The sequence below is a fragment of the Notechis scutatus genome, chromosome 1, assembly GCF_049901735.1.
Source record: "Notechis scutatus isolate UNSWTSFEM ecotype Mainland chromosome 1, rNotScu1.2, whole genome shotgun sequence".
In the NCBI taxonomy this organism is placed as follows: Eukaryota; Metazoa; Chordata; class Lepidosauria; order Squamata; family Elapidae; genus Notechis; species Notechis scutatus.
Window position 1 is genome coordinate 30,070,672 of NC_142009.1, and position 22,398 is coordinate 30,093,069.

Genomic DNA, 22,398 nt, shown 5'->3' on the forward strand with positions numbered 1-22,398 from the left:
AAAATTTATGCCCAAAGATATAGCTGAAAATTAGGAAAGTTATAATTCCCTTTATCATTACAATAGTCATACTTTAAAAAAAACTACCCTTTAAAAAAAGAAAAAAAGAAAAAAAGGAGGAAAAAAAAAGAAATTAAAAGCAGAAATGAAAGAAGGCTCTGCTGACATCGAGGCCTGGAGTGGTGGCAGCTGACTGAGGCTGCTGAAGGCCCCAGGCCTCTATTTCAGGCTCAGTCTTGGTGATGCTGCTGGGTGCTGCTGCACTGGGTAGCCTACATTATGGAGGACATAGGCAGATGTGGGAAGCTGGGAAGCATTTCTCAGCTGCAGTGGTGGTGCTAGGGCTGAAGTTAAGGCTTGGGGCAGTGACAGCTGGCTGAGAGTGCTGAGACCCCCGAGTCTCTACTTTAGGCCCTGACATGGGCCTGGTGCTGCTGCCAAGTGCTACATTGCAAAGCTAGTAGGCTGAGGTTGCTATGACTTTGCACCCCACTGCACCACACACATATACACACCCCAGCTTGTGCATGGCCTGTTTGTGTGGCCTACACTGAGCTCCCACTCCTTGAGGCATACCCTTAACAACCTCTGTGACCACTGAATGACTGCATCTGGAAGTACTGCAATTGCAATTGCGAAGCATTTCATTTAATAACCATTTTGCTCAACGACCAAGATTCTGGACTCAGTTGTGGTTGTAAGTTGAGATGATACTACCTGTATAATCTAAATTAATACCACATAACACAATTAATACAATTTTGATTCTTAGTGATTTGGGTATAAAACCATTGACATAAAATAAATTATGTCTTTTAACACCCACATCCCCTATTGGGTCATATATCTTAGTTAAAACAAACACCTCAGTTTAGAACTCATAACGCTTACAAAAATAGGTAAAGCAGTTTTCAAAATCAGTTTTTCCAAATAGTTAAATTCCTATTTTTCTGAAAAAGTGCAACCTCTTAAACACAATAAAGAAATTCAATAACAAACTGAACGCTTACTTTGTAAGAAGCAAGGCTGTATGATGGATTTAGATCTTGGCGGCTTCCTGATAGCTGAAAGAGTAACAATAAAATCATGACTTTCAAACAGAGCCTTCAGTCTGCAAGACTTAGAGCAGACATAGAGGCCAACAGTACACCAGAAGGTGAAGATACTTCCTATGCCTTCAGTAGGACCCCAATATGGTGTTACCAGATGATGAAATGCTCCTCATGTTCCTACAAACTCATCGTGGAGCCACTCTTTTCTTCTCTCACCCTCTTCCAACTATGTCTTGGAAGGATTTCAGCTCTAGTATTATAGACTCACTCGATTGACATTTGGTGAACTGAGACTCTTCCGATAAAGTTTTCCCTTGCCTGTTAGCTGTTCCTTCACAGCAACCTCCTGCAAGGAAGAAACAGATCATTCTTTCTCTGATATTCATTTACAAATAAAAGCAAGTTTGAACTGAATCAAGGGCAAGGAATGTTAGGCTTCTACTTCTGTAAGAACCATTGAGAACATTTATGCAAGTCAGTGTTACTGGCTTGGAATTATGGAAAATGTAGCCCAATATATCTTACTGGAGACAGCTAAGACAAGCACGTAATCAGAGACTGGAACAAACTGTCATATAAACGCAGTCTAAGATTGCATGCAGACCTCCTTGGATAACAACATGAATCCAACTTTGGAATAAGACAACACTGAACCCACCCAAAAAACAATACACCAATTTTTCCAAAATTAAATTACAGTAATAATCTAGTCATCGTGTTGTAATTATAATATAATAATAACATAGTCAGAGAATATTTCCCCTTCCCTACAAATATTGAAAAGGCCCCTCTGCTAGTGGTTAACCCACTTCTGGGTTGAAAGTAATAGAATAAAAGTGGGGCTGAAACCAGTCCCCTAAGGAAGGGGAGAATGCTCCTGTTTCAAAGCTACTACTCTAAAAATTTACAAAAACAAAACAAAAACACTTCCGGTTTGCAAGCTTGCGGCGGCGGCAGGGATTCGCGACACAGCGCGATCCCTGCTGTGTTCGCCGCCAAGGTTCCCCCGATCCGTTTGGATCTGGGGGATATAGCTGCCCCGTAGAGGCAGCTGAAGACAGGGGGGATCCGGAAAGGGGTTTGGGGGCGTCGCAGACCCCCTCCCCAGCCGGCTAAACCCCCTTTTCCCGAGGCGGAGGAACGGCGGTCAGCAATGGCCGCCACGAAGAAATCTGCAGCCGGACAAGCAGGTGCAGGAGGGAGAGAGTCGGAAGAATAGTGAAAGTTGCTTCTAACCGGGACAAGACAAGAGAAAGTGACCTGGAAACTTGAAGGCTGCTAAGTATGTATTGTCCCTAGTGAGAGTTACAAGCTGCGAATACTTTACAAGGGAAAGTTTTTTTCTTTGTTCCACTCTCCTTCCTAAAGTGACAGCGGAGGGAAAAAATCCTTTTGGCTGTGAGTGGGAAGGGAGAGGGAAAAAAATTGGAGCAAAATTTGAGAATAAGGAGAAGATTGTCTAGAATTGTAAAGAGTTACTAAACATCAATAAGACTTCCAAAAATATATTTGAAAGGGAACTTTGTGATCAAACTTTAACTGCAGAAAGAGAAAGTGAAGAAGAAGAAGGTATTTAAAAGAAACAGCCTGTTTGGATTGTTTGGTGATTTTGGAACTTTTGAGAATTATTTTTGATCAAAACATCTGGGTGGTTGTCTGGAAAAACTTTTTCTCTACACAATGGCATCACTTGTGGAGGGATTGAAACTTGTATATCAAAAATATGAAAAAGAAAAACAAGAAGGGAAAGATGGTCTTGGCACTATTTTTCAATTTTTGGAAATGGCGGTTTATACTTATGTGAAGCAGAATGAACAACAGGATGAAGGGGACAAAGAAGAAGCCATCTTTGATGAACAAATGACTTTGGTTGGAGAAGGGAAAAGAAAGAGAAAAAGGAAAGAGGACTCTAAGATCTGGAAAAACAACCCAAAAAGAGAAGAATAAGGTGAAAAAGGGACATTATGTTAGGAAACAACAGAAAGGGGGAAAACAGAATAAAAAGGAGGTGGAGAGACAAGGGGTTAAAGAGGACAAGGAGAAGAAGAAGCAAGGGAGAAAAGGAAGGGATGAGAAGCCCTAATGGTGGGGAGCAAGATGTTAAGAAGCAAAAGTTTTTGAGATAATGGATAAACTTTATTGATAAAGGGATTCTAGAAAGGTACATAAGACTGTATTTTTATATTTGTATTTAGAAATAACCATAGAAAATTGGAAATAATATGTAATTTAAAATGTGATAAAACATTTAACATAAACTAGTGAAATTTTTGTTAAGAAAAAAGGAGTACTGTAATGAAATATGATTTAAGATTGTGATTTTTTTTTTGGGGGGAATAATTTTTGGAAAGCATAATTGTTCCCACAAAGGCATGATATTTAATTGAAATGGATAAAATGTTTAAGATATAAATGATTGTTAATATTAATGATCAGACTATGGTATATTAGCGAAATTTTTCGTGAAATGATAGATTTGAAGTAGGAGGAGGAACATTGTAATGAAATAATGAGCTATAATATGTGATGTGGGGGGGGAATAATTATGGAAAATAGGGCTCCCATAAAAGTATGTGATTTAATTGAAAAGTAATGTGTTAAACGTTCAAGATACAAATGAATATCAATACTAATGATTAGATTTGTATCATTTTTGATAATATAGTATAATTTTAGAATGTACCAGACAGAATCCCAATGTAAGTTATGTGATTTATATTAAGTATTATAAATATAGGGGAGAGAGATAAAGGCATCATACTCCATATGTGTATAGGAGAAGTTTTTCTTCTTTTTTAAAGAAGAAAAATAAATGGATGGATGGAAATAGAACAGACAAAGAATAATAAATATTATGATCTGAATTGAGAGGAGATAATAAAATTGAGAAAATTTAAAAGAGAGTAGAAGTTATATAGAAAATTGAAAATGTTAATAAGATATGAAATGGTATATAAAAGGAATATGAATTTGAATTTGTGTCTGTACCAAGAGTTATAACCCGGGACTAAGCAACTTTCAGAAAAGAGATTTTTTATGCTTTTATGTTTTGTGTTTTTGTGTATGTATGTATTGTTTGTTTTGAAGAATTAATAAAACTTGTTTTTTTTAAAAAAAAAAAAAAACACACACCCCACACACAATGTAAAAGTGCTTTCTCAACAAAATCCTACCCATCTACTAGCATAATTCTCATTTATTTATTATTGATTAAATTAATAAAAATATTACTTAAATGCAGTCTTGTTTTTTAGATTATTCTTTGTTTGAATACAGTGAAACTTTATGTATAAACATGATTGCTGCCCGCTATTCTATATTCTTTGGAAAGTGCCCTAATGTTGTTCTATTTTCTTTGGAAGTGAGATATAACCCAAGTAAAATTTAAAAAAAAAATAGTTTGGTTCATCAACATAGGAGGCTATTTAAATTTTTAGGCCTTTAACAATAAAGTTAGAGTAGATGTTATAATTCCACATCTTTTTATTTTTATTTTTTATTAATTACACATTAGAATATTGGATACAGTGCACATCTTAAAATTGGTGTATGGCTCCAGAAGCGTTCAGGATCATACATTTGAAATTCAGCACAATGTATTACTACTTTTTAAAAATAAAACAAACCCTAAAATTGCCGGGATTACAGCTAGAGTTGGAACGTTTAGAACCAACACCCTCTTTTTACGGTCCTTGGTCTGACAACAGTTTCCTGGGATTTTTAGATGGAACCTGCAGGATAAACCTTAGAACAGGCAATACCCTATTAGCCTTGCTCATTTATGATGTGGTTTCACACACTTGGTTACTGAAGTCTACCCCAAAAATGACCCTGTAGCCTATAGCCTAAGAAAGGTTTCCACACCTTATAGCACTTTCCCTTACAATTAACTAACCTGGCGCAACCGATCAAGGGTAAGGATGTTTTCTACAGCCAACACACTTCGAAGGTATTTTTCTATATAGACTTCTGAAGCAGCAGAAGCTGCGTCTTCAACATTGGCCACCATTCTTGCTAATGCCTCACGTTCCTCTGCCCCCTGAGCATCCTGAAAGAGAAAACCTCTCAAGTTAGTGAGCCCATTGGCACATAAAAACGTAAAAGAAACATAGGTCACAAAACACTTAATATGCTGATATTTGTGATGGCAAGTTTAGAACTAGCGGGGAGCATAAATCCCTTCAAAAGTATAGCTGAAGAAATACTCTCTTGTTCTCTCTACTCTGTCTTCTCTCATACACAGACACACTCTGATATACACAAAATTGGCACGTCTCAGGCAGACTAAAGACTGAATTTAAATAAGGTGCTTTTCAATAGTCAATATTCATTCAACTACTGAACGTTCTTCAGTTTTTTTAAAGTTAAGCAGTTTAAATATAAATGCCTTTGTGCATTTTAAAAAACTTTTTAAAAGTCTAGATGAGGGGTCCCAAACTTGGCAACTTTAAGACTTGTGGACGTCAACTCCCAAAATTGCTGGCTGGCTGGCTAGGCTGAGGAATTCTGGGAGTTGAAGTCCACAAGTCTTAAAGTTGCCAAGTTTGGAGACCTCTGGTCTAAATGCAGAAATGGGAGAGTAGACTTCATAGATATTTGAGTAGCAGTCATAACATAGAAAGAAACTGATCTTTTCATTTTGATCTCCAAATAAGTGAAAGCGTGTGTGGACAGATAGCATTAAGTACTAAGAAACAGGATCTGTAAGATAAGGTGAGCTGAGCTGGTAGATACATATTTCTAACATGGCTCATGTTGAACTAGGAATATGGGAGAGGTTTCCTCCTGGTTTTCCTCTCCTTTGAAACCTCCATGGGAAATTGTCCCAATCAGTTGTAAGCATATGTTAAAAACCCAACATGTGGATTCTCTTAGGGTGTGATTTAGGAAACATATGATTGTATGCTCTCTAAGACTAGCAAGGGAAATTGGCTTGTATTTGCGTGGGCATATTTAGAAACAACATTACTTGAGTTACTTGTAATATTCACCTCTGGGATATTTGAAACGATTTCAAAGGTGATTCCACAGCCAGGTACAGAACTCCGGTAAGACATTCTTCTCATGAAACTCTGAGCAAAACCCTAGAGATGAAAAAGAGATCTTGTTGTTTCATATAAGTCAATACTAAAAGCAGATATTTCTCTTTCAGTAAGGTTAAACCAATACTCGTATCAGCAGCAGATTATTTAGCATGAAAGAAAAGCAAACAGCAACAGATTAGCCAAAGGAAAGACACAACAGAGCCATTTAATTTTTGGAAACCCTGTTTGTGTGGTGGACAATAATACTCCCTTGGCCATCTCCATGCCATATATATTACAAATGAACAACCTGCTCACTCACTTTTAATAAAGTAACCTCCTTCGTACCCAATTAAACATATTACTTTCACGATCATACTACAAAAATCTCCTTTTGGGGGTTATTCACACATTGTGAAATGACTCCAGTTTTGGAACCCTTTAATTTTCTTTTCCCCACAGTATGGAAATATTTGGGGATCTGGGTGGAATTCAAGCAGGCTTGTGTTCCATTAAGAAAAAGGTAAAGAGGGATCAAACATTGCTCAGGTACCCAGGAAGTAAATACGTGAAATGATCCCAAATTCTTGATGCTTGATGCTTGGATCATAATAGAATGCTGACAAGGTGACCGCTTAATTGTCACGCTGGGTTTTCTTTTTTTTTTTTCTATGCATGTGCATATTTACTTGTGAGCTTGGAATTACTGGTGCTTTGAATTGCCAACAAACCTGATTTCTGAATCCCAGGCCACTGGGATCATTACAAACAATGATTTAAGAGGATCAGTGACATTGTTTATTCTGACAGGAAGGTTCATGAGGTTAAAATCTTGACTCCTGAATTAATGCAGAGATGAGTCATCCAAAGTTGCTAGGTACTTGGAAGGTTATTGATACAGTTTTGTAATACATGCTTGAATTGTGTGTGTATTGACAAAAGACAGAATAGCTAAATAGCCCAGAGAGTCTAGCAAGCTGCATAGAAAATACATTTATAGAGAATTTATGCTAATGGATGTAATGAACTACACCAACTGAGCATATTTAGCACTGGCTATCCATGGTCAATGGCAGAGAGCATGCTTTGAAACTTTGATCTCCAACATCTCCAATAAAGTGACCTCTAGAAGCTGTCCCACATTTGAAATTTTGGAAAACTGCTGCCAGCCAGAGGAAAGATGAGCCCAAAATCTGAAACAATATATGACACCTCTATTAGCCTTATAGCCCTTCTATTATATAAGGAGCCTCTGTGGCGCAGTGGTTAGAGTGCAGTATTGCAAGCTACTTCTGCAGCCAGCTGCCTACAATTTGGCAGTTCAAATCCCACTAAGGCTCAAGGTTGACTCAGCCTTCCATCCTTCCGAGGTGGGTAAAATGAGGATCCAGATTGTTGGGGGCTATATGCTGCCTCTGTAAACTGCTTAGAGAGGGCTGTAAAGCAGTATATAAGTCTAAGTGCTATTGCTATAAGCCGGTGTGTACAAACACATGTGAAACTGTTTTATGAATTCTTTTCTAGATTAATATCAGATAGTTTATCACATGAATACCTTGCTTAATGCCTAACAAATATAAACTATCTCAAGAAATTTGTTGGGTATCCAATTTTAGTAGCCCAAGGAGAATATCACTGAGCACCCTATAATTACCACCCAATTTCATCTCATTTTCTGAAAAGTTTTTCTCCCACTTGGGTACTCACCAGATTGGGACTCAATCCCCAGCCGGCATAGCTATTGCTGAGAATACTGGAAGATGAGGTCCACATACCTGGAGGTTGGAAATGGCTGTCTTATGCCATTATAATTTACGTGCTGCAATAAACCAGCAAGACTAGGTCTCCGGAAATGTTTACCAAACCTATATCTCTTGAATTTGTTTAAGCATCATCTTTCTATTGTGTCACCCTCCCTCAAAACTGAGCTGTTGGAGAGCAAGGCAGAAATAAGCGAGGCAGATAAAGCACAAACCAAGGATCTGACAACAACATCAGTAACATTTCAACACACAGCAAAAACAAAGTTTCTATTACAAATGTCACCAAACAATATTGACTCTGTGGGTTGATGAGAGATGGGACAATCTGCTGGCAGCATAGATTTGCTGAAGCGTGTTTTGCTAACATGCAGAAAAGCTCATTAAGGTACAACCTATCAAATACTGCCTATAAAAGTCACTATGAGATGAACTATCTATTTCAGCAGTAAACAATGCTGACAACATGAATGATCCTCAATACTTCAGCTCCTTGCACACACAGAAGCCATACAGAAAAAAATGCTTGTTGCAAAAGTATTATATTACTACCCTCGTGGAACCTCTATGCAGCATTCTAGCAACTGCCATGGAATCAGGAGCAAGGAACAATGAAAGAAAGGAAAAAAAACAGTCAATTAGATAAGGAAATCTGGCTACAAAGAATACCCCAGACTAAAGTCTAAAACCACTCAATAGATGGAAAAAATACTGTGAATTCCAATCATACTGAATTCAGCACTTCCACCAAGGTTTGAGTACAAACAACTGGAACCTAACTGATAAATCCCAAAATCTATTTAAGCTTTCACTGAAAATTTTCTGATTAAAGGAAGCTGTTTTTTTTTAAACTGAACACACTTTACACATTTAATAATAATTATACTTTTGCCCTAGTACTTTCAGTCTCTATCATGTTGAGATATTTGATGGGATGGCACCCTTCAGAATTTTAAAAGTTATAGCCATGAATCTTAGGTCACCTTTTCACTGCAACAATATGCAACACTATTGACAGTATTGCCCAACATCACAAAAACAAACTGTAGGCCTGTGCACATAAAGACATTCTGAAAGTACATCTGAACTCCAGCATAACCATCTTTAAGGATGCAATAAGGGATCCTAACCACTCAACCGTACAAAAAAAACCCTCTCATTTAAGAGAGACATAAGTTCCTGACCAAAATATTTAAGGTGCTTTGATACCAAAGTTAATATCAGCAGCAAAAAAGTGTAAGAGAATATAAAGTTTTACCAATAGTTTAATCCTGGATAAACATGCCTGGATCCTAAAAGGATGTGAAAATGACCATGAATTTAGATAGCTTTCTAAAAAAAAGAAAATCTGAACAAATGTATGGAACATAGCATTCATTAAAGTCTATTAAGCAATTTCCTCCAGCCTGATGCCTTTTAGATGTATTTACAGTTTCTGGAGTTCTGGCAGACTGGCTAGAGAAGGGGGAACAGGATGGGGAGAAGCCATTCCCTTCTATATATTTTAACTTGGGATTTAAATGATCTGTCTGGCTAGTAGCTATTGGAAGACCAAATGGCTGACTAGATGGATTTTTGGCTTGATCCAGAAAGGTAATAATAAGGTTTTAATAGTGTACCTGTTTGCCATAAACATTGACACAGATCCGCTTACGAAGGACAAGCTGCATTTCTGCTGGATGGCTGAGCTGTACTGCAACTCTCACAATCAGGAAGACTCTCTGTTCAGCCATTGTTCCTCTGCTAAGCTGTGCACAGTTGTGAACTGTGGAATCCCAGGAAGCTTCAGCTTTTACCTGCAAAACCACCCAGAAAAAAATTAAAGACAAACTAGAGCCAGGATGAAATTATAGTATTACAAGACTTTGCACTCTGCTACTCTTAGTACTCATTCAAACCTAATGGGCAACTCACAGAGTAAAGCTGTGTTTTGTTTTGTTTTGCAAAAAAGAGGACATTCCACATATCTATAACAATTCATTGTGTTTACCCACAGATTGTGTTTATGAAGGGGGAGGTGACGGACTACAATTACCCAACTGGTATCCAAGAAGGAGGGAACACATTCTAAGGAGTAGAGTCACACAAGAGATAGCATACTCCAGAATGGACCGTGAAAAGATGAAGAGATTTAGGATAGTCACTCCCTAGAATCTCATCGGGCACGTCTATTAATTTAGGGTAGAATAGGTTTAATCTGTCAAGATTCTGTCTATATGGGGCAATCAAATAAAGAATTGAAATTTTGCATGACCGTGTTATGTCATTCTTGGACGAGGCCTGACATCCAAATAATGACAGGGAGTATGTTAAGTTTTGATTTGTTCAAATAAGTTTCGATATTTTCAAAACTAAATCACAAATGGTTAAGTTTTCATTAAATGCTTAAGTCAGGGGTGCCAAAAAGTACACCCAGAAGGCCATATATATTCCCTAGAGAGTATCTGGGCATGGAGGGGTGGGGAGGGGAGTATGTCTCAATCCAGACATTAAGAAAATATAGTCAACAGCAGGTTCCTAGGGTATGTCTAGGAGAATAGCCTTGTAAGCTATAATAATAGAGGTGCTTGATCATTCATTGGCTTCAGTGGCTCTGTTGGCAGTGGCTTCTCTTGTTTAGAAGATCCAAGGATCTAAGGCAGGAATTCAATTTCCATACAGAGGAGGTTCTGTTGATGTATTCTCAGTTATTTTTATTTTATTTATTTATTTATTTGATTTGCCAATTGTTTACAAGATAATAAGTATAAGTGTATACATAGTTGTGAATACATGAAATGGGTACATATAAGAAAAATAAAAGAAGAATAAGAGAACAATAGGACAGGGACGGTAGGCACGTTGGTGCGCTTATGCACGCCCCCTACAGACCTCTTAGGAAAGGGGTGAGGTCAAGAGTAGACAGTCTAAGGTTAAAGTTTTTGGGGTTTAGGGAAGAAACTACAGAGTCGGGTAGAGTATTCCAGACATTGACCACTCTATTGCTGAAGTCGTATTTCCTGCAATCAAGTTTGGTGCGGTTAACTTTGAGTTTGTATCTATTGTGTGCTCTTGTGTTGTTATGGTTGAAGCTGAAGTATTCATTGACAGGTAAGTCATTGCAATGTATGATTTTATATACCATGCTTAAATCAGACTGAAGACGGCGTAATTCAAGGTTTTCTAGTTCTAGAATTTCCTGAAAGCGCTCAGAAATTATGCTTAAACTATTCCCAAATATACCAACAATGGATCTACTATTCAGGTGGTAAGGAATGCAAGAATAGGTACTTCTCTAAATCAATAATTCATTTTTTTCACTAATGAGATAATAAACCTTCACTGTATGTCTAAGCTCACATAATGGAATGCATGCTTACCCTCTGCTTGTGCAGCTCCATTTGCACAAGCAGCAGGCACAAGTGGCCATTGCTTATGCAAATGGAGCACACTTGTCCATGCTTGCCCGCTGCTCATGCAAATGAAATGCGTGCATGCACTTACCAGTCACCTCTGCAGCCTGGTTCTGAAGGGCTCAAGGCCAAATAGTGGGCCACAGTCTGGGGGTTGGGAACCCTTAATTTAAAGTATAAGCTAGGAACCAGTTGACCATCTCAGTAAGAAATAACTACACAAGATATTTGCCCCTTTCCCTTTAACTCTCAGACAATAAATTATAATTTCAAACTCACTCCAAAATACATTAGTAGAGTGGAAGCCATTAAGAACCAAAGGATCATGCCATGATTTCCCAAGGCTGTTGTAACATCTCCCATTAGCAGCAAGAGAGCCTTCCAGCTCCAATGTTTGGGTACTGCCTTACCTCACTCTTGTGGTGCTTTACAATCTGTAACTCAAAGAATTCATCTTCATCTTCAGCAACAAGGGTAGCATCCCAGCCACCAGCTTCTGGCTCATCAAGATTATCCTGAGAGCTGAAGTCATCTGCTATAAGGGGGGGACACAGAAAGAGAGATTCCGTAAGCAATTGCTGTGCACAAAGTAATATTTTTTAGAAAGGTTTGAACACCATGGCTATGCAAGTGGTTTGGGTTCAGTTTCCAAAAGTTGCTTCAAAGCACATAGGAGCTCAAATGTACTATAGGTAGTCCTTGATATATGACCATAATGCAGCCGGCCCATTGTGATTATATAGCACTAGCACTTAGACTTATACACCACTTTACAGTACTTTACAGCCCACTCTAAGTGGTTTACAGCATCAGCCTATTGCCCCCAACAATCTGGGTCCTCATCTTACCCACTTCAGAAGGATGGAAGGCTGAGTCAACCTTGAGCCTGGTGAGATTTGAACTGCCAAATTGCAGGCAGTCGGCAATCAGCAGAAGTAGCCTGCAGTACTGCACTCTAACCACTGCGCCACTGTGGTTCTTGTCACAACAAACAGATTTTACATTTTTTGGGGGGTGGATGTTAAGCTAATATTGAGTGAACCAATGGCTCACTATGGGTAAGATTTTGCCAAAAACCGGAAGTGCTGTCCCAAAGGTGCTTTCTGGTTTTTCTTTGACGATGTTTCGCTTCTCATCCAAGAAGCTTCTTCAGCTCTGACTGGATAGTGGAAAATGGAAGGACCATCCAGTCAGAGCTGAAGAGGCTTCTTGGATGAGAAGCAAAACATCTTCAAAGAAAAAACAGAAAGTCCAACTGCCTCTTGAAAAAAGCACCTTTGGGACAACCATGTCCCGGATGCCTGAGAATCTCCACAGACAGCCAGAAGTGCTGATTTTCAGCAAAATCCATTGTAATATGTGCTCACATGACCATGAGACTGCTGCTGAGTGCCCAAAGATTGGTCACATGACTGCGGAGGGAGACTGAGCATCAGAACTTCAAATCCAGTTTATAAGTCTGCTTTGTCTAGTCGGTTGTAACTTCAAATAGTCACTAAGCTTCCTGTTGTAAGTTGAAGTCTATCTGGTTTTTTCTAAAGCTGTTTTTCAACTTCGGCAATTTTTCAGATTGCTGGCTGGGAAATTCTGGGAGTTGAGGTCTACACATCTGAAAGCTGCCAAGGCTGAGAAGCACTGGTCCAAAGCAACTTCAACATAACCCATAATTGCATAACTGTGTTTATAAAACTCTTAAGTTGCACAATAAATAACCCTTAGTTCCCGTGGTGAGGATATTTTGTTAGATTAAATCATGTAAGCATCCTACCAGATTAATTTGTTTCAAAAAAATATAAGAAATACCACCACACCATAAATGATCAGGGTATCATTTAAACAATTACTTCAAACAGGATGAATTGGCAACAAATTGGCCATCTGAGTTTCAACCTGGCCTCCATTAGTTTGTAAGTTGGACAAAACAATCATGATTAAGGGGCCAAAAGGCGGGGTTTTTTGGGTTTGGGGAACTTGGGGCGGGGGGGGGGGGGGGGGGGGATTCTTTAAAAATTGGCCATAGTTTCAACTGCCTTGGTAATGGAAAAAATGATAACCAAAATGGGATATTTTTATTTTCTTCCTTATCCAATCATAAGGAGATACATGTAAATCTTCCACTGTGAAGTAAGAAATCTGTGTGGCTGCTCCAACAGGATGTTGTTGCCCAGAAGAGGAAGATTTTCATGGTTAGAGAAGTTAAATGGAGGGCTGCAGTCCAGTGGTGGGATTCAAAATTTTTTACTACCAGTTCTGTGTGTGTGGCTTGGTAGGCATGGCTTGGTGGGCATGGCAGGGGAAGGATACTGCAAAATCCCCATTCCCTCCCCCCTCCTGGGGGAAGGTTACTGCAAAATCCCATTCCCTCCTCACCCCACTAACCTGCTTTCTGGCTCCATTCTCCGTTCTTTGTTGCAGGGCAACAAAAGAAGATCCAGCTGGTACTCAGGAGGCAGAGAATAGATGGGAGCGGGGCTAGTCAGAGGTAGTATTTGCCAGTTCTCCGAACTACTCAAAATTTCCGCTACCGGTTCTCCAGAACTGGTCAGAACCTGCTGAATACCACCTCTGCTGCAGTCCCAACGCATAAACTCAGTGCATTTACTTAGACTACATGCCCAGCATCTCTTATAGCCTCCAAGAACTTTTCAAGGTGAAAAGGCAAAGTTGCAATGCACAAAGAAAATGCTCTTGTTTTGGGGAAGGGAAATAAAGGAGAAGAAAAGGAGAAACACATGGTTGATAGGACCTCTTATAACTGCTTACAAGGGTGTTTTTCACTCACCAAGATCTACTCAATATATTCCTTTTGTATCCCCTTTCCTGAAATTCACCTCCCTTCACTAGGCTCTTATCTCATCTTGTTTGCCATAGTGAAACTTACCATTTAAATCAAGGAAAATGACTGGAATGTGTGTCTCCATACCAGGCACAGGTGTCCTAAAAGAAAACAAAAGCCATGGACAACACTGGCATATCAATGCAGGAGAATGTTAATGCAGGACATGTTCCTGGTGATGCACAGCCATTGCATATTACATTCAGTACCCAAGCAACTCTAGGACAAGGCAATGATAACCTTGATGAGCGTAGCTCTAGTGTAATTTTTTTTTCTCTTGCAGATGTAAAGGACAATCAGTAATTTTCAGCGCCGGTGTTCAGTCATGGCAGAATTCTCAATAGCAAGCAGACAAATAGGTGTGTCTATCTCAAGGAACTAGATTATTGTAATTTATGTAGTCAACTAAGTGCAAAGGTGTATGTCTGCCGGGGAAGGGAGAGTAAATAACTACGGCTTCTAGTTTTCATGGATAGGCAGAGAAAAGAAGGTTGACCAAGTGATTGACTGAAGGCCCCAAAACAGTTCTTGCCCTTTACAGATTGAACCAGAAGTAATGGCAAGATGTGCCATTTTTTTGACAATCATTTCTCCACGATCCAAAACATAGCTAAACCAATTGTGGTAGGCATACACAATGTGGGGATATAGAACCATTCTTGGGTCAAGGATGACACCAGAGCTTTGATTAATGTGCCAGTATCACACTCAAATTAGCAGATAGCAGAGGTATCTGCAGATGGATTGGACAACCCCCTTTTTATCTCTATGCCACATAAAAAAAGGGAGCAGGGTTTCTATCTGGCAACTGTAGCCACCATCTTGACTGAAAAGGCTGGAAACTAGCACAAAACATTGAAAATTAGTCATGTGATCATAGAATGTGTGCAGTTGTCAGAACCCAGAACCAGAATCATATCTAGCTTTGGGGGTCCATTGTCACTAAGCAAGAACTACATCTATGTGCAACATGTGAATGATCTTATGTGATACACAATATGTGATATCTGAAATTGTATCTAAATCAGGAGTCCCCAACCTGTGCGCATGGCCCACTACTGGGCTATGGGCTATTGGCCACCATGCCACAGCAGTAGATGGCTGGTGCATGTGTGCACAGCCCTACTTGTGCAAGCATTACTGCAAGCACTGCAGCCCCACTCAAGCGAGCAATGGGTATTTGCGCATGCACACACCTGCCCCTCCCACAGAACCATCCCCTCTTTCCCTCTTCCCTCCACTCTGGGCCACCAACCCCAAAAGGTTGGGGAACTCTGATCTCTATCATTTTTTCCATACCAATAATTATATATCTTACCCTACACATAAGAAAGAGTGACTCTTCCCAGGGTTTCATCTCTTGTACTGACCAATGACATTTCCTATGCAATTGAAGGGGTCTCTTTGCAGCCATAAGGACTGGAAGCTTTATTTTTAAAAAGGTACCCAAATTCTACATTCAGTAAAGCCTTCCTATACTTCCGTGGGGTGGCAAAGATTCCAGATGCATTTGATGTACTTTTTCAATATTCTAAAAAGACAATTTTGCAAAATATCTCTGTCTGCTCAGGACTTATGAAATGCTGAATCCAGGTTAATCTTACATGCAATACCACAAGGAAAGAGAAGGCTTTTAAGTGAATGAGCCAGGCAATTGCTATTCATTTTTTTCTTTTAAATCAGCTAAAGTGCACTAGCAATAAATATTGATTCAACTCCTACAGAAGATTGTAATTAAACTTTGTTTAAAAATTCCTCTACTTTAAAGAAAGTGCATAGAGACTAAATACTTTTTTTTCAAACATCCTCAGGAACTTGCTTTTACATCTCCTATCCTCCTTCAACTCAGGCATTGTTTACAAATCTCACATAGGGATCATTCTAAAGGCTATTTAACTGTCCTGAGGCAGCTTCCAAAATATATATTAGATATTCTTGAGGCACTGGAACTAAAGCTGATTAACTGTGCAAACACCAAGGGCAGCCATATTTTGTGGGAAATTATACAAACCATATCTTATTAAGTTTTACAACTGCATTGTACTGCCCTCAGATGTGATGACAGTCCCATATTTGGATGATTTTCAAAGAGGACTGGACAAATTCGGGTGGGGGATAGTCTCTCAGTTACTACTATTGGATGTCTACCTAGTCATTATTCACAGCCAGTAAATTTTAAACACCAGCTTCAAGTAAGTAACAACTCTGCCATGTTTGTGAACTTCCTATGCACAGCTGGTGGGCCACATGTGACCATGAATGTTGGACTAGATGGACTAATACCTTCACGCGATCCATATACATACATTTCTATTCGTAATCCCGGGTAAATAACATTATGCAGAGCACAAAAAAGGAATAAATAGATAAAAGTCCTGTCAAACTGTGGCCTGTGGGCCCGATGTGTCACACGCAGGCCACTCCCACCCCGGCTCTGCAAAGGCAAAAAATGTCACGATATATCACAATACGTCACGTAACGTGATCGAGTTTGACACCCGTGATCTCATTCATTATACCTCTCCAGAGCTTTCTAGCTTATCAGCTATTTCCGAGCACAACTTTTTTAGTTTTCCCTTTACTCTTGAGTCTTTCACTTTTCCTTCACAGATTTGTTTTACAGTATTATCCTAATTCTTTCTGTCTATATATGATCAAATAGCCTCATTGTTATTTCTTTTGAGTTGGTCACTCTCTTCTATATTAGGTCCACATTGAGTTGGCACCTGTTAAATTTTTGATTCTATCTCTTGTTTTTATATCACTTCTTTAGAGTCCCATTCATGCTATATTCAATTTACTTCGCTTTTCCTGACACAATTAACTCTCACTTTTGAATTACAAAATGGACAGAAGCTAGCTCCTATATGCAGACATTTCCCTGTCTTTCAACAAGCAATATATTCCTTGCAACAGGCCACATGTTACTCACTAGTCGTCTACCAGCACTTGCACATGTTGTATTTTGGTTCTCAACCAATAACATGGTATCATTTACATCTATGGCACAAACACATTTAGGCCTCCAACCCTCCCTAACTTTAACATCATGACTAACATTCCTTATATATTAACACATTAAACAATTAAGAAAACATCATTCTTTCTCACTTTTACTTCCTGCCCAACTCAAAACATTTACTAGGCATTTCATTAATTCTTATGCATTTTTTACTTCTGCAATTTCCTACTCTTACCACTTTCAAAAACCATATCTTCTCTTTATTTTTCTACCATCTTCCAGGAGGGTAACTGAATTTTTTTCCCTTCTCATCCCATTGGTACAATGCTTACACTTTCTTCTATGGCGACAAGCAATATAATAGCACCCTTCTATTTCTTCACCACAGTTCACCACACGCAAACAATAGGAACTCAAGCAATTTGTAAAGCTAGCAGTGTATGGCTTTTTTATTGCAGGCCTTACCACTCAGCAGGTGCTCCAGGGATCCCACTGCCTGCAGATGGCACCATTACAGCATTCCTCTCTTCTGTAAGGGTCAACCTCATCTCTAACAGTTGAGCTTCCCGATCAACATCATCTTCTGATTTGTCTAGGAGAGGTCAAGAAAGTTTCACTATATACTCAGCAACAACTCCAAAGATGACTTCAATGAATATTGGAAGGGAACTCAGGAAACCATATCAGAAGACGGCAGTATGTAGCTGGCTTTGTTCCTATGGGTTTAGGAGGTTAATACTTGAATGGGAGACCATCAAAAATACCAGAGGTATAGCTTAGATTGGGAAGTCAAAAAATATCCACAAACTATTTATCTACTATTGCCAAGAAAACTACTTAGTTGTACCCAAGTAGTCAACACAATCATATCTGACTTGAGAACTTATTGACTTTTACCAGTGAACACAAAGCCCTATCTTTCACCCTTGCCATAAACAGCAGAACCAAGGTCATATCAACAGACACCTGTTGAAGTTATGCAGGAATGTACATCTGGACTGATTGGCCCATGTGGCCTGAGACACAAAGGGGGCTGGGGAAATCTCATTCTTATAAGTATCCCTAAGCGCGGGAATAATTCAGAGCTAACCTGAACAAAGTGTCAGAGTTCTGATTTCCCGGAGTTCATTACTAGGAATGATGACATAAGGTTCCTTGGGAGGATTTTTTAAAAAATACTCTTCAATAGTTGTTTTAATACTGATTTGTATATTCTTCTGAAATACATACAGGTATAGACAGAAGATGCCATGCCTGGTAATTCCATTGTGGCCTCTTCTATCCTTATATGCATGTATCCCGCTCTTTCAGTCCTATATCACCTTGTGTTGAGCAGATAGGCTTGGAGTTATTCTATGTGCTTATAGTAGTCTGAGTGCAAGAATGACTTTCCATGCAGCTGAGGATGCCCTGAACATGTTTCAAGTTTCTTAGCTTCCCAACCAACTTTGGCAGCAGTTGCAATGGAAAATAATAAACTACTGATGCTTACCAGGCTTTCCCACAAGTTTCTGCAGTTGTTGATCTAGATATTCTTGGCGTTTTGTAAGAGCATTTAACCATTTCCTGCGCAGCCTTTCTAGATCTCTGTCCTGTGGAGAAATGACATTTAAAAAAAATAACAAAACAAAACATTCAGAAGTAACAGTTTGCTTCTGAATGTGGATGTTTGAATCTATGCATGCAAAATGTTTTGAAACTTAGCTCTCAGGACAATTAAATAGCCACTGAAAGTAAAGCAAAAAAAAAAAAAAGCAATGTGCTAAAGATACCCTTAGTTGCACTTGTAAGGCCATAGGTAACCAATGCAGCTTGTGCAATAGCAGTGGAACATGAGCGGAATGCCATATGCCTACAACTACTTGTACTGCCTCATTCTGGACCAGCCACAGTTTCCAAGTGTTCTTCAAAAGAATTTCAACATGATTTTGTAACCATAGCCCAAGCAACCATAGCCCAAGCAACCATAGCCCAAGCCCAACCATAGCCCAACCGTAGGATACAAATTACTGTGGAGGGTCTCCCAATCCAGGAATGAGTACAATTGATACACAAGAGGGATTACGGTAATGCAAAGATCTTCCTCACCATGGTGGTTCTTCCAGTATGAACCAGGAGTCTAGAACTCCCAAATTGCTCTTCAGTTCTACTAGGGGTAATGCAACGTGAACTAATTCTAACAACTGAAATCGTCCAAATCCATATCCACTTGTTTTGTATAGTTGAGATTAAGTTTGATTATCTCCCTCCAGACTCCCACAATCTACTGACACTGAGACAATGCTTGATTGGCCCAGAATTAAGATACACATCAGGGTATCATCAGTGATTTTTTTTGTCCCGTTACTTGTCCCAGCTTCTGCCAACCTAGCAATTCGAAAGCATGTAAAAATGCAAGTAGAAAAATAGGGAACACTTTGGTGGGAAGGTAACAGAGTTCCATGCGCCTTCGGCATTTAGTTATGCCGGCCACATGACCACAGAGACATTTTCGGACAGCACTGGCTCTTCGGCTTTGTAACGGAGATGAGCACCGCCCCCTAGAGCCGGAAACGACTAGCACGTATGTGCGAGGGGAACCTTTACCATCATCAGTGAACTGATAATATATGTATCTGGATGTCACTGAATGACCTTGCCCAGCAGCTTCATGTTAATGTTGAACAGTAATGAAGAGAATTTAGAGCCCTGCCTGAGGGGTCTAGGGCCAGACTGCACTCCCCAATATCTGGAACAGGCCAGTGAAGGAACATTTATTTTGTGCCATCCCTTCCCAATCCTCTGAGCCAGTCTAGAAGGATACAATGACTGATGGTTTGAAAACTGACCAGAAATCAAGAATCCAACTGACAAGATACATTTTATGTATTTATTAAATTTATAATTATTTATTAAATGTATATGCTTCCTATCTCACTATCCAAAGCTCTATCCCCATCATAAATCTTCCAAAGTAGTCCACAAGTGTAACCAATGCTGTTTCAGTACTATGCCCAGACTTATTTTATTCTTACCATGTTTTTTAAAAATTAAATTAAAATTATCTTATTTGATTAATGACCATAACACTAATAACTTTTGTTTAGAAAATATAATATTGAATCAAGGGTAGAATATAATGTTGATTAGATATTGTTATTTTTCTAGTGAAAAAAGCTAAATAATTCAAAGAAGAAACTAATCACAACATATTTACCTGATAGCTGTCCATGTCATCATCTTCCTCCTATGTAAAGACCATGCAGTCACATAAATTCCAAAATTTTGGCAGCCAAATTTATATTAAACATGCATATATTATGTACAAGGAAAGACTCTCAGTTAATGGGTCCATATGGTAGAGAAACACTCCCATTTATAGTTTATTTTTGAACCAATTGTTATTGGGGGGGAAAGATAGAATAGTGCTGCAATTCTGGGACAAAAATGTTCCAGCAGCTCTTTAAAATAGCTATTAGAGTATGTAAAAAATTATCACAAGTTGTTTCTCTTAAAGTTTGATGAAAAGAAGGATTAGGGGTGAAATGATAGCAATGTTCCAATATCTCAGGGGTTGCCACAAAGACAAGAGAGTAATCTATTCTCCAAACCACCTGAGGGCAGGACAAGAAACAATGGATGGGAACTAATCTAACTAATAAAACTAACGAGAGAAGCAACCTAGAACTAAGAAGAAATTTCCTGACAGTCAGAACAATTAATCAGTGGAACAAATGCCTCCAGAAGTTGTGAATGCTCCAACACTGGAAGTTTTTAAGAAGAGACTGGATCACCATTTGTCTGAAATGGTATAGGGTTTCCTCTCTGAGCAGGGGGTTGGACTAGAACAGGGGTCCCCAACCGCCGGTCCGCGGACCGATACCGGTCCGCGGAACAACTCTTACCGGGCCGCTGGTTGCTGGGCGCCGCCATCTTTTTGGTAAAAGTGCTTCCGGTGAGCTTTTCCGGGTAGAAAGCTCACCGGAAGCACTTTTTCATCAAAAAGATGGCGGCGAGCTTCGTGAGCTTTTCCGGTAGAAAGCCATTTCTACCCAAAAAGCTCACCGGGCGCTACACCGCCATCTTTTTGACGAAAAAGTGCTTCCGTGAGGTCACCGGAAGCACTTTTTCGTCAAAAGATGGCGGCGCCCAGTTGATGCCGGTACCGGCAGCGGCGCCCAGCTGATGCCGGTACCAGGCAGCGGCGTCAAAAAGGTTGGGGATCCCTGGACTGGAAGATCTCCAAGGTCCCTTCCAACTCTGTTATTCTATTTTAAACGTTATACAGGTCTAAATGAAGTATTTTTGTTCAAGTTCTGAATGCTAGCAGGCCTCAAAAATTGTGGCTGGCTGCAGCCTGATGCTTTGTTAAGAATTCTGCCTTCTTGCTCAGGAAAATGATAAGAGGCTAACTTGAGTTATGGAGCGCATTGTATGCACCAATAAACCATAAGCACTGATGATGTTACCTAGCTTGGTAATGAAACGTCTGCAAGAAAACAACCCAAGAAAGCACCGAGGACTCTTGCATCCTGTGCAGCCAAGGAGATGGATGGAGGAAATCTCATCTATTTGCCTTCTAGTAAATGGATACTTTGAGTTAGTTTGATGTAGTGCTTAAGACTCTAGAAACCAGAAGGCAATGTCAAATCACTTTTGAAATCTTGCCAAGTAAACCACAGGGACTTGTCCAATGCTGACTCAAAGACACACAAACATATACAAAAAGGATGCTTCATGGCCATAGTAATTGCTTGATCAATGGGAAGTCCTCTGCTACAGCCAATTGGTAAACACCCAAAACTTGTTCTCTACATTCAAAATACATATACACATGTACATTATTGTCTTTCTGAAAGCAGGTGTAGAGAACACCATTCACTGACAGGTGTTAACATTCAACCTCCAGCTTTCAAACAGTACTGCTCCCTGTCTCACACAGATGCATGTGACTCAGCACATATCAAAACTCTAATGAGCTCAAGAAAGTGGGTTCTAATGCACCATTCCATTCTGCATGGCAGTTCTGTAAGTTAAATCATAGCGGAGATATAGAAATGCAGTAAGCTTATTTGTCTAAGTAATTCAGAATGACCCACTCATTCCTGAAGCTGAAGCAGAGAAAAGTTCCCTGCCAATGATTTACAGATGGACATTTTTTGTGAGTGGATTTGACATATATGCACGAACACACTTAACTGCTTTGGTATGCAGTAATAAGAATCTTCTACCTGATAATTCTCATGACTTTTTGGTGACTTGATATGTCTGGTCTGCACACAGCCCACTGCTACAGATAAGATGGATTCTTCCATGAGAGGCAATGTTCCTGATTCTTGCACAGATTTCACTTCCACTTGGATTCGGTGTGACTGTCCCTGCAACATCCAGAG

At 39.4% G+C, this 22,398-nt stretch overlaps 1 protein-coding gene across 4 annotated transcripts in view; it reads right to left on the reverse strand.

Moving 5' to 3' along the window:
- KIF13B (kinesin family member 13B) overlaps window positions 1–22,398 on the reverse strand; it is a 149,141-nt gene that overhangs the window by 20,104 nt on the left and 106,639 nt on the right. For 3 of the 4 annotated variants that reach the window (XM_087960322.1, XM_087960310.1, XM_087960314.1), the window contains 11 exons: window positions 22,237–22,383; window positions 20,223–20,252; window positions 18,519–18,618; window positions 17,492–17,618; window positions 14,110–14,165; window positions 11,639–11,763; window positions 9,456–9,632; window positions 6,044–6,136; window positions 4,948–5,100; window positions 1,321–1,398; window positions 1,011–1,064 (listed from right to left, as the gene is read on the reverse strand). In XM_087960322.1, the coding sequence (XP_087816448.1) occupies window positions 1,011–1,064; window positions 1,321–1,398; window positions 4,948–5,100; window positions 6,044–6,136; window positions 9,456–9,632; window positions 11,639–11,763; window positions 14,110–14,165; window positions 17,492–17,618; window positions 18,519–18,618; window positions 20,223–20,252; window positions 22,237–22,383 (1,140 nt within the window). The remainder of the gene's footprint in view (window positions 1–1,010; window positions 1,065–1,320; window positions 1,399–4,947; window positions 5,101–6,043; window positions 6,137–9,455; window positions 9,633–11,638; window positions 11,764–14,109; window positions 14,166–17,491; window positions 17,619–18,518; window positions 18,619–20,222; window positions 20,253–22,236; window positions 22,384–22,398) is intronic. The other variant, XM_087960304.1, reaches the window with a different exon arrangement.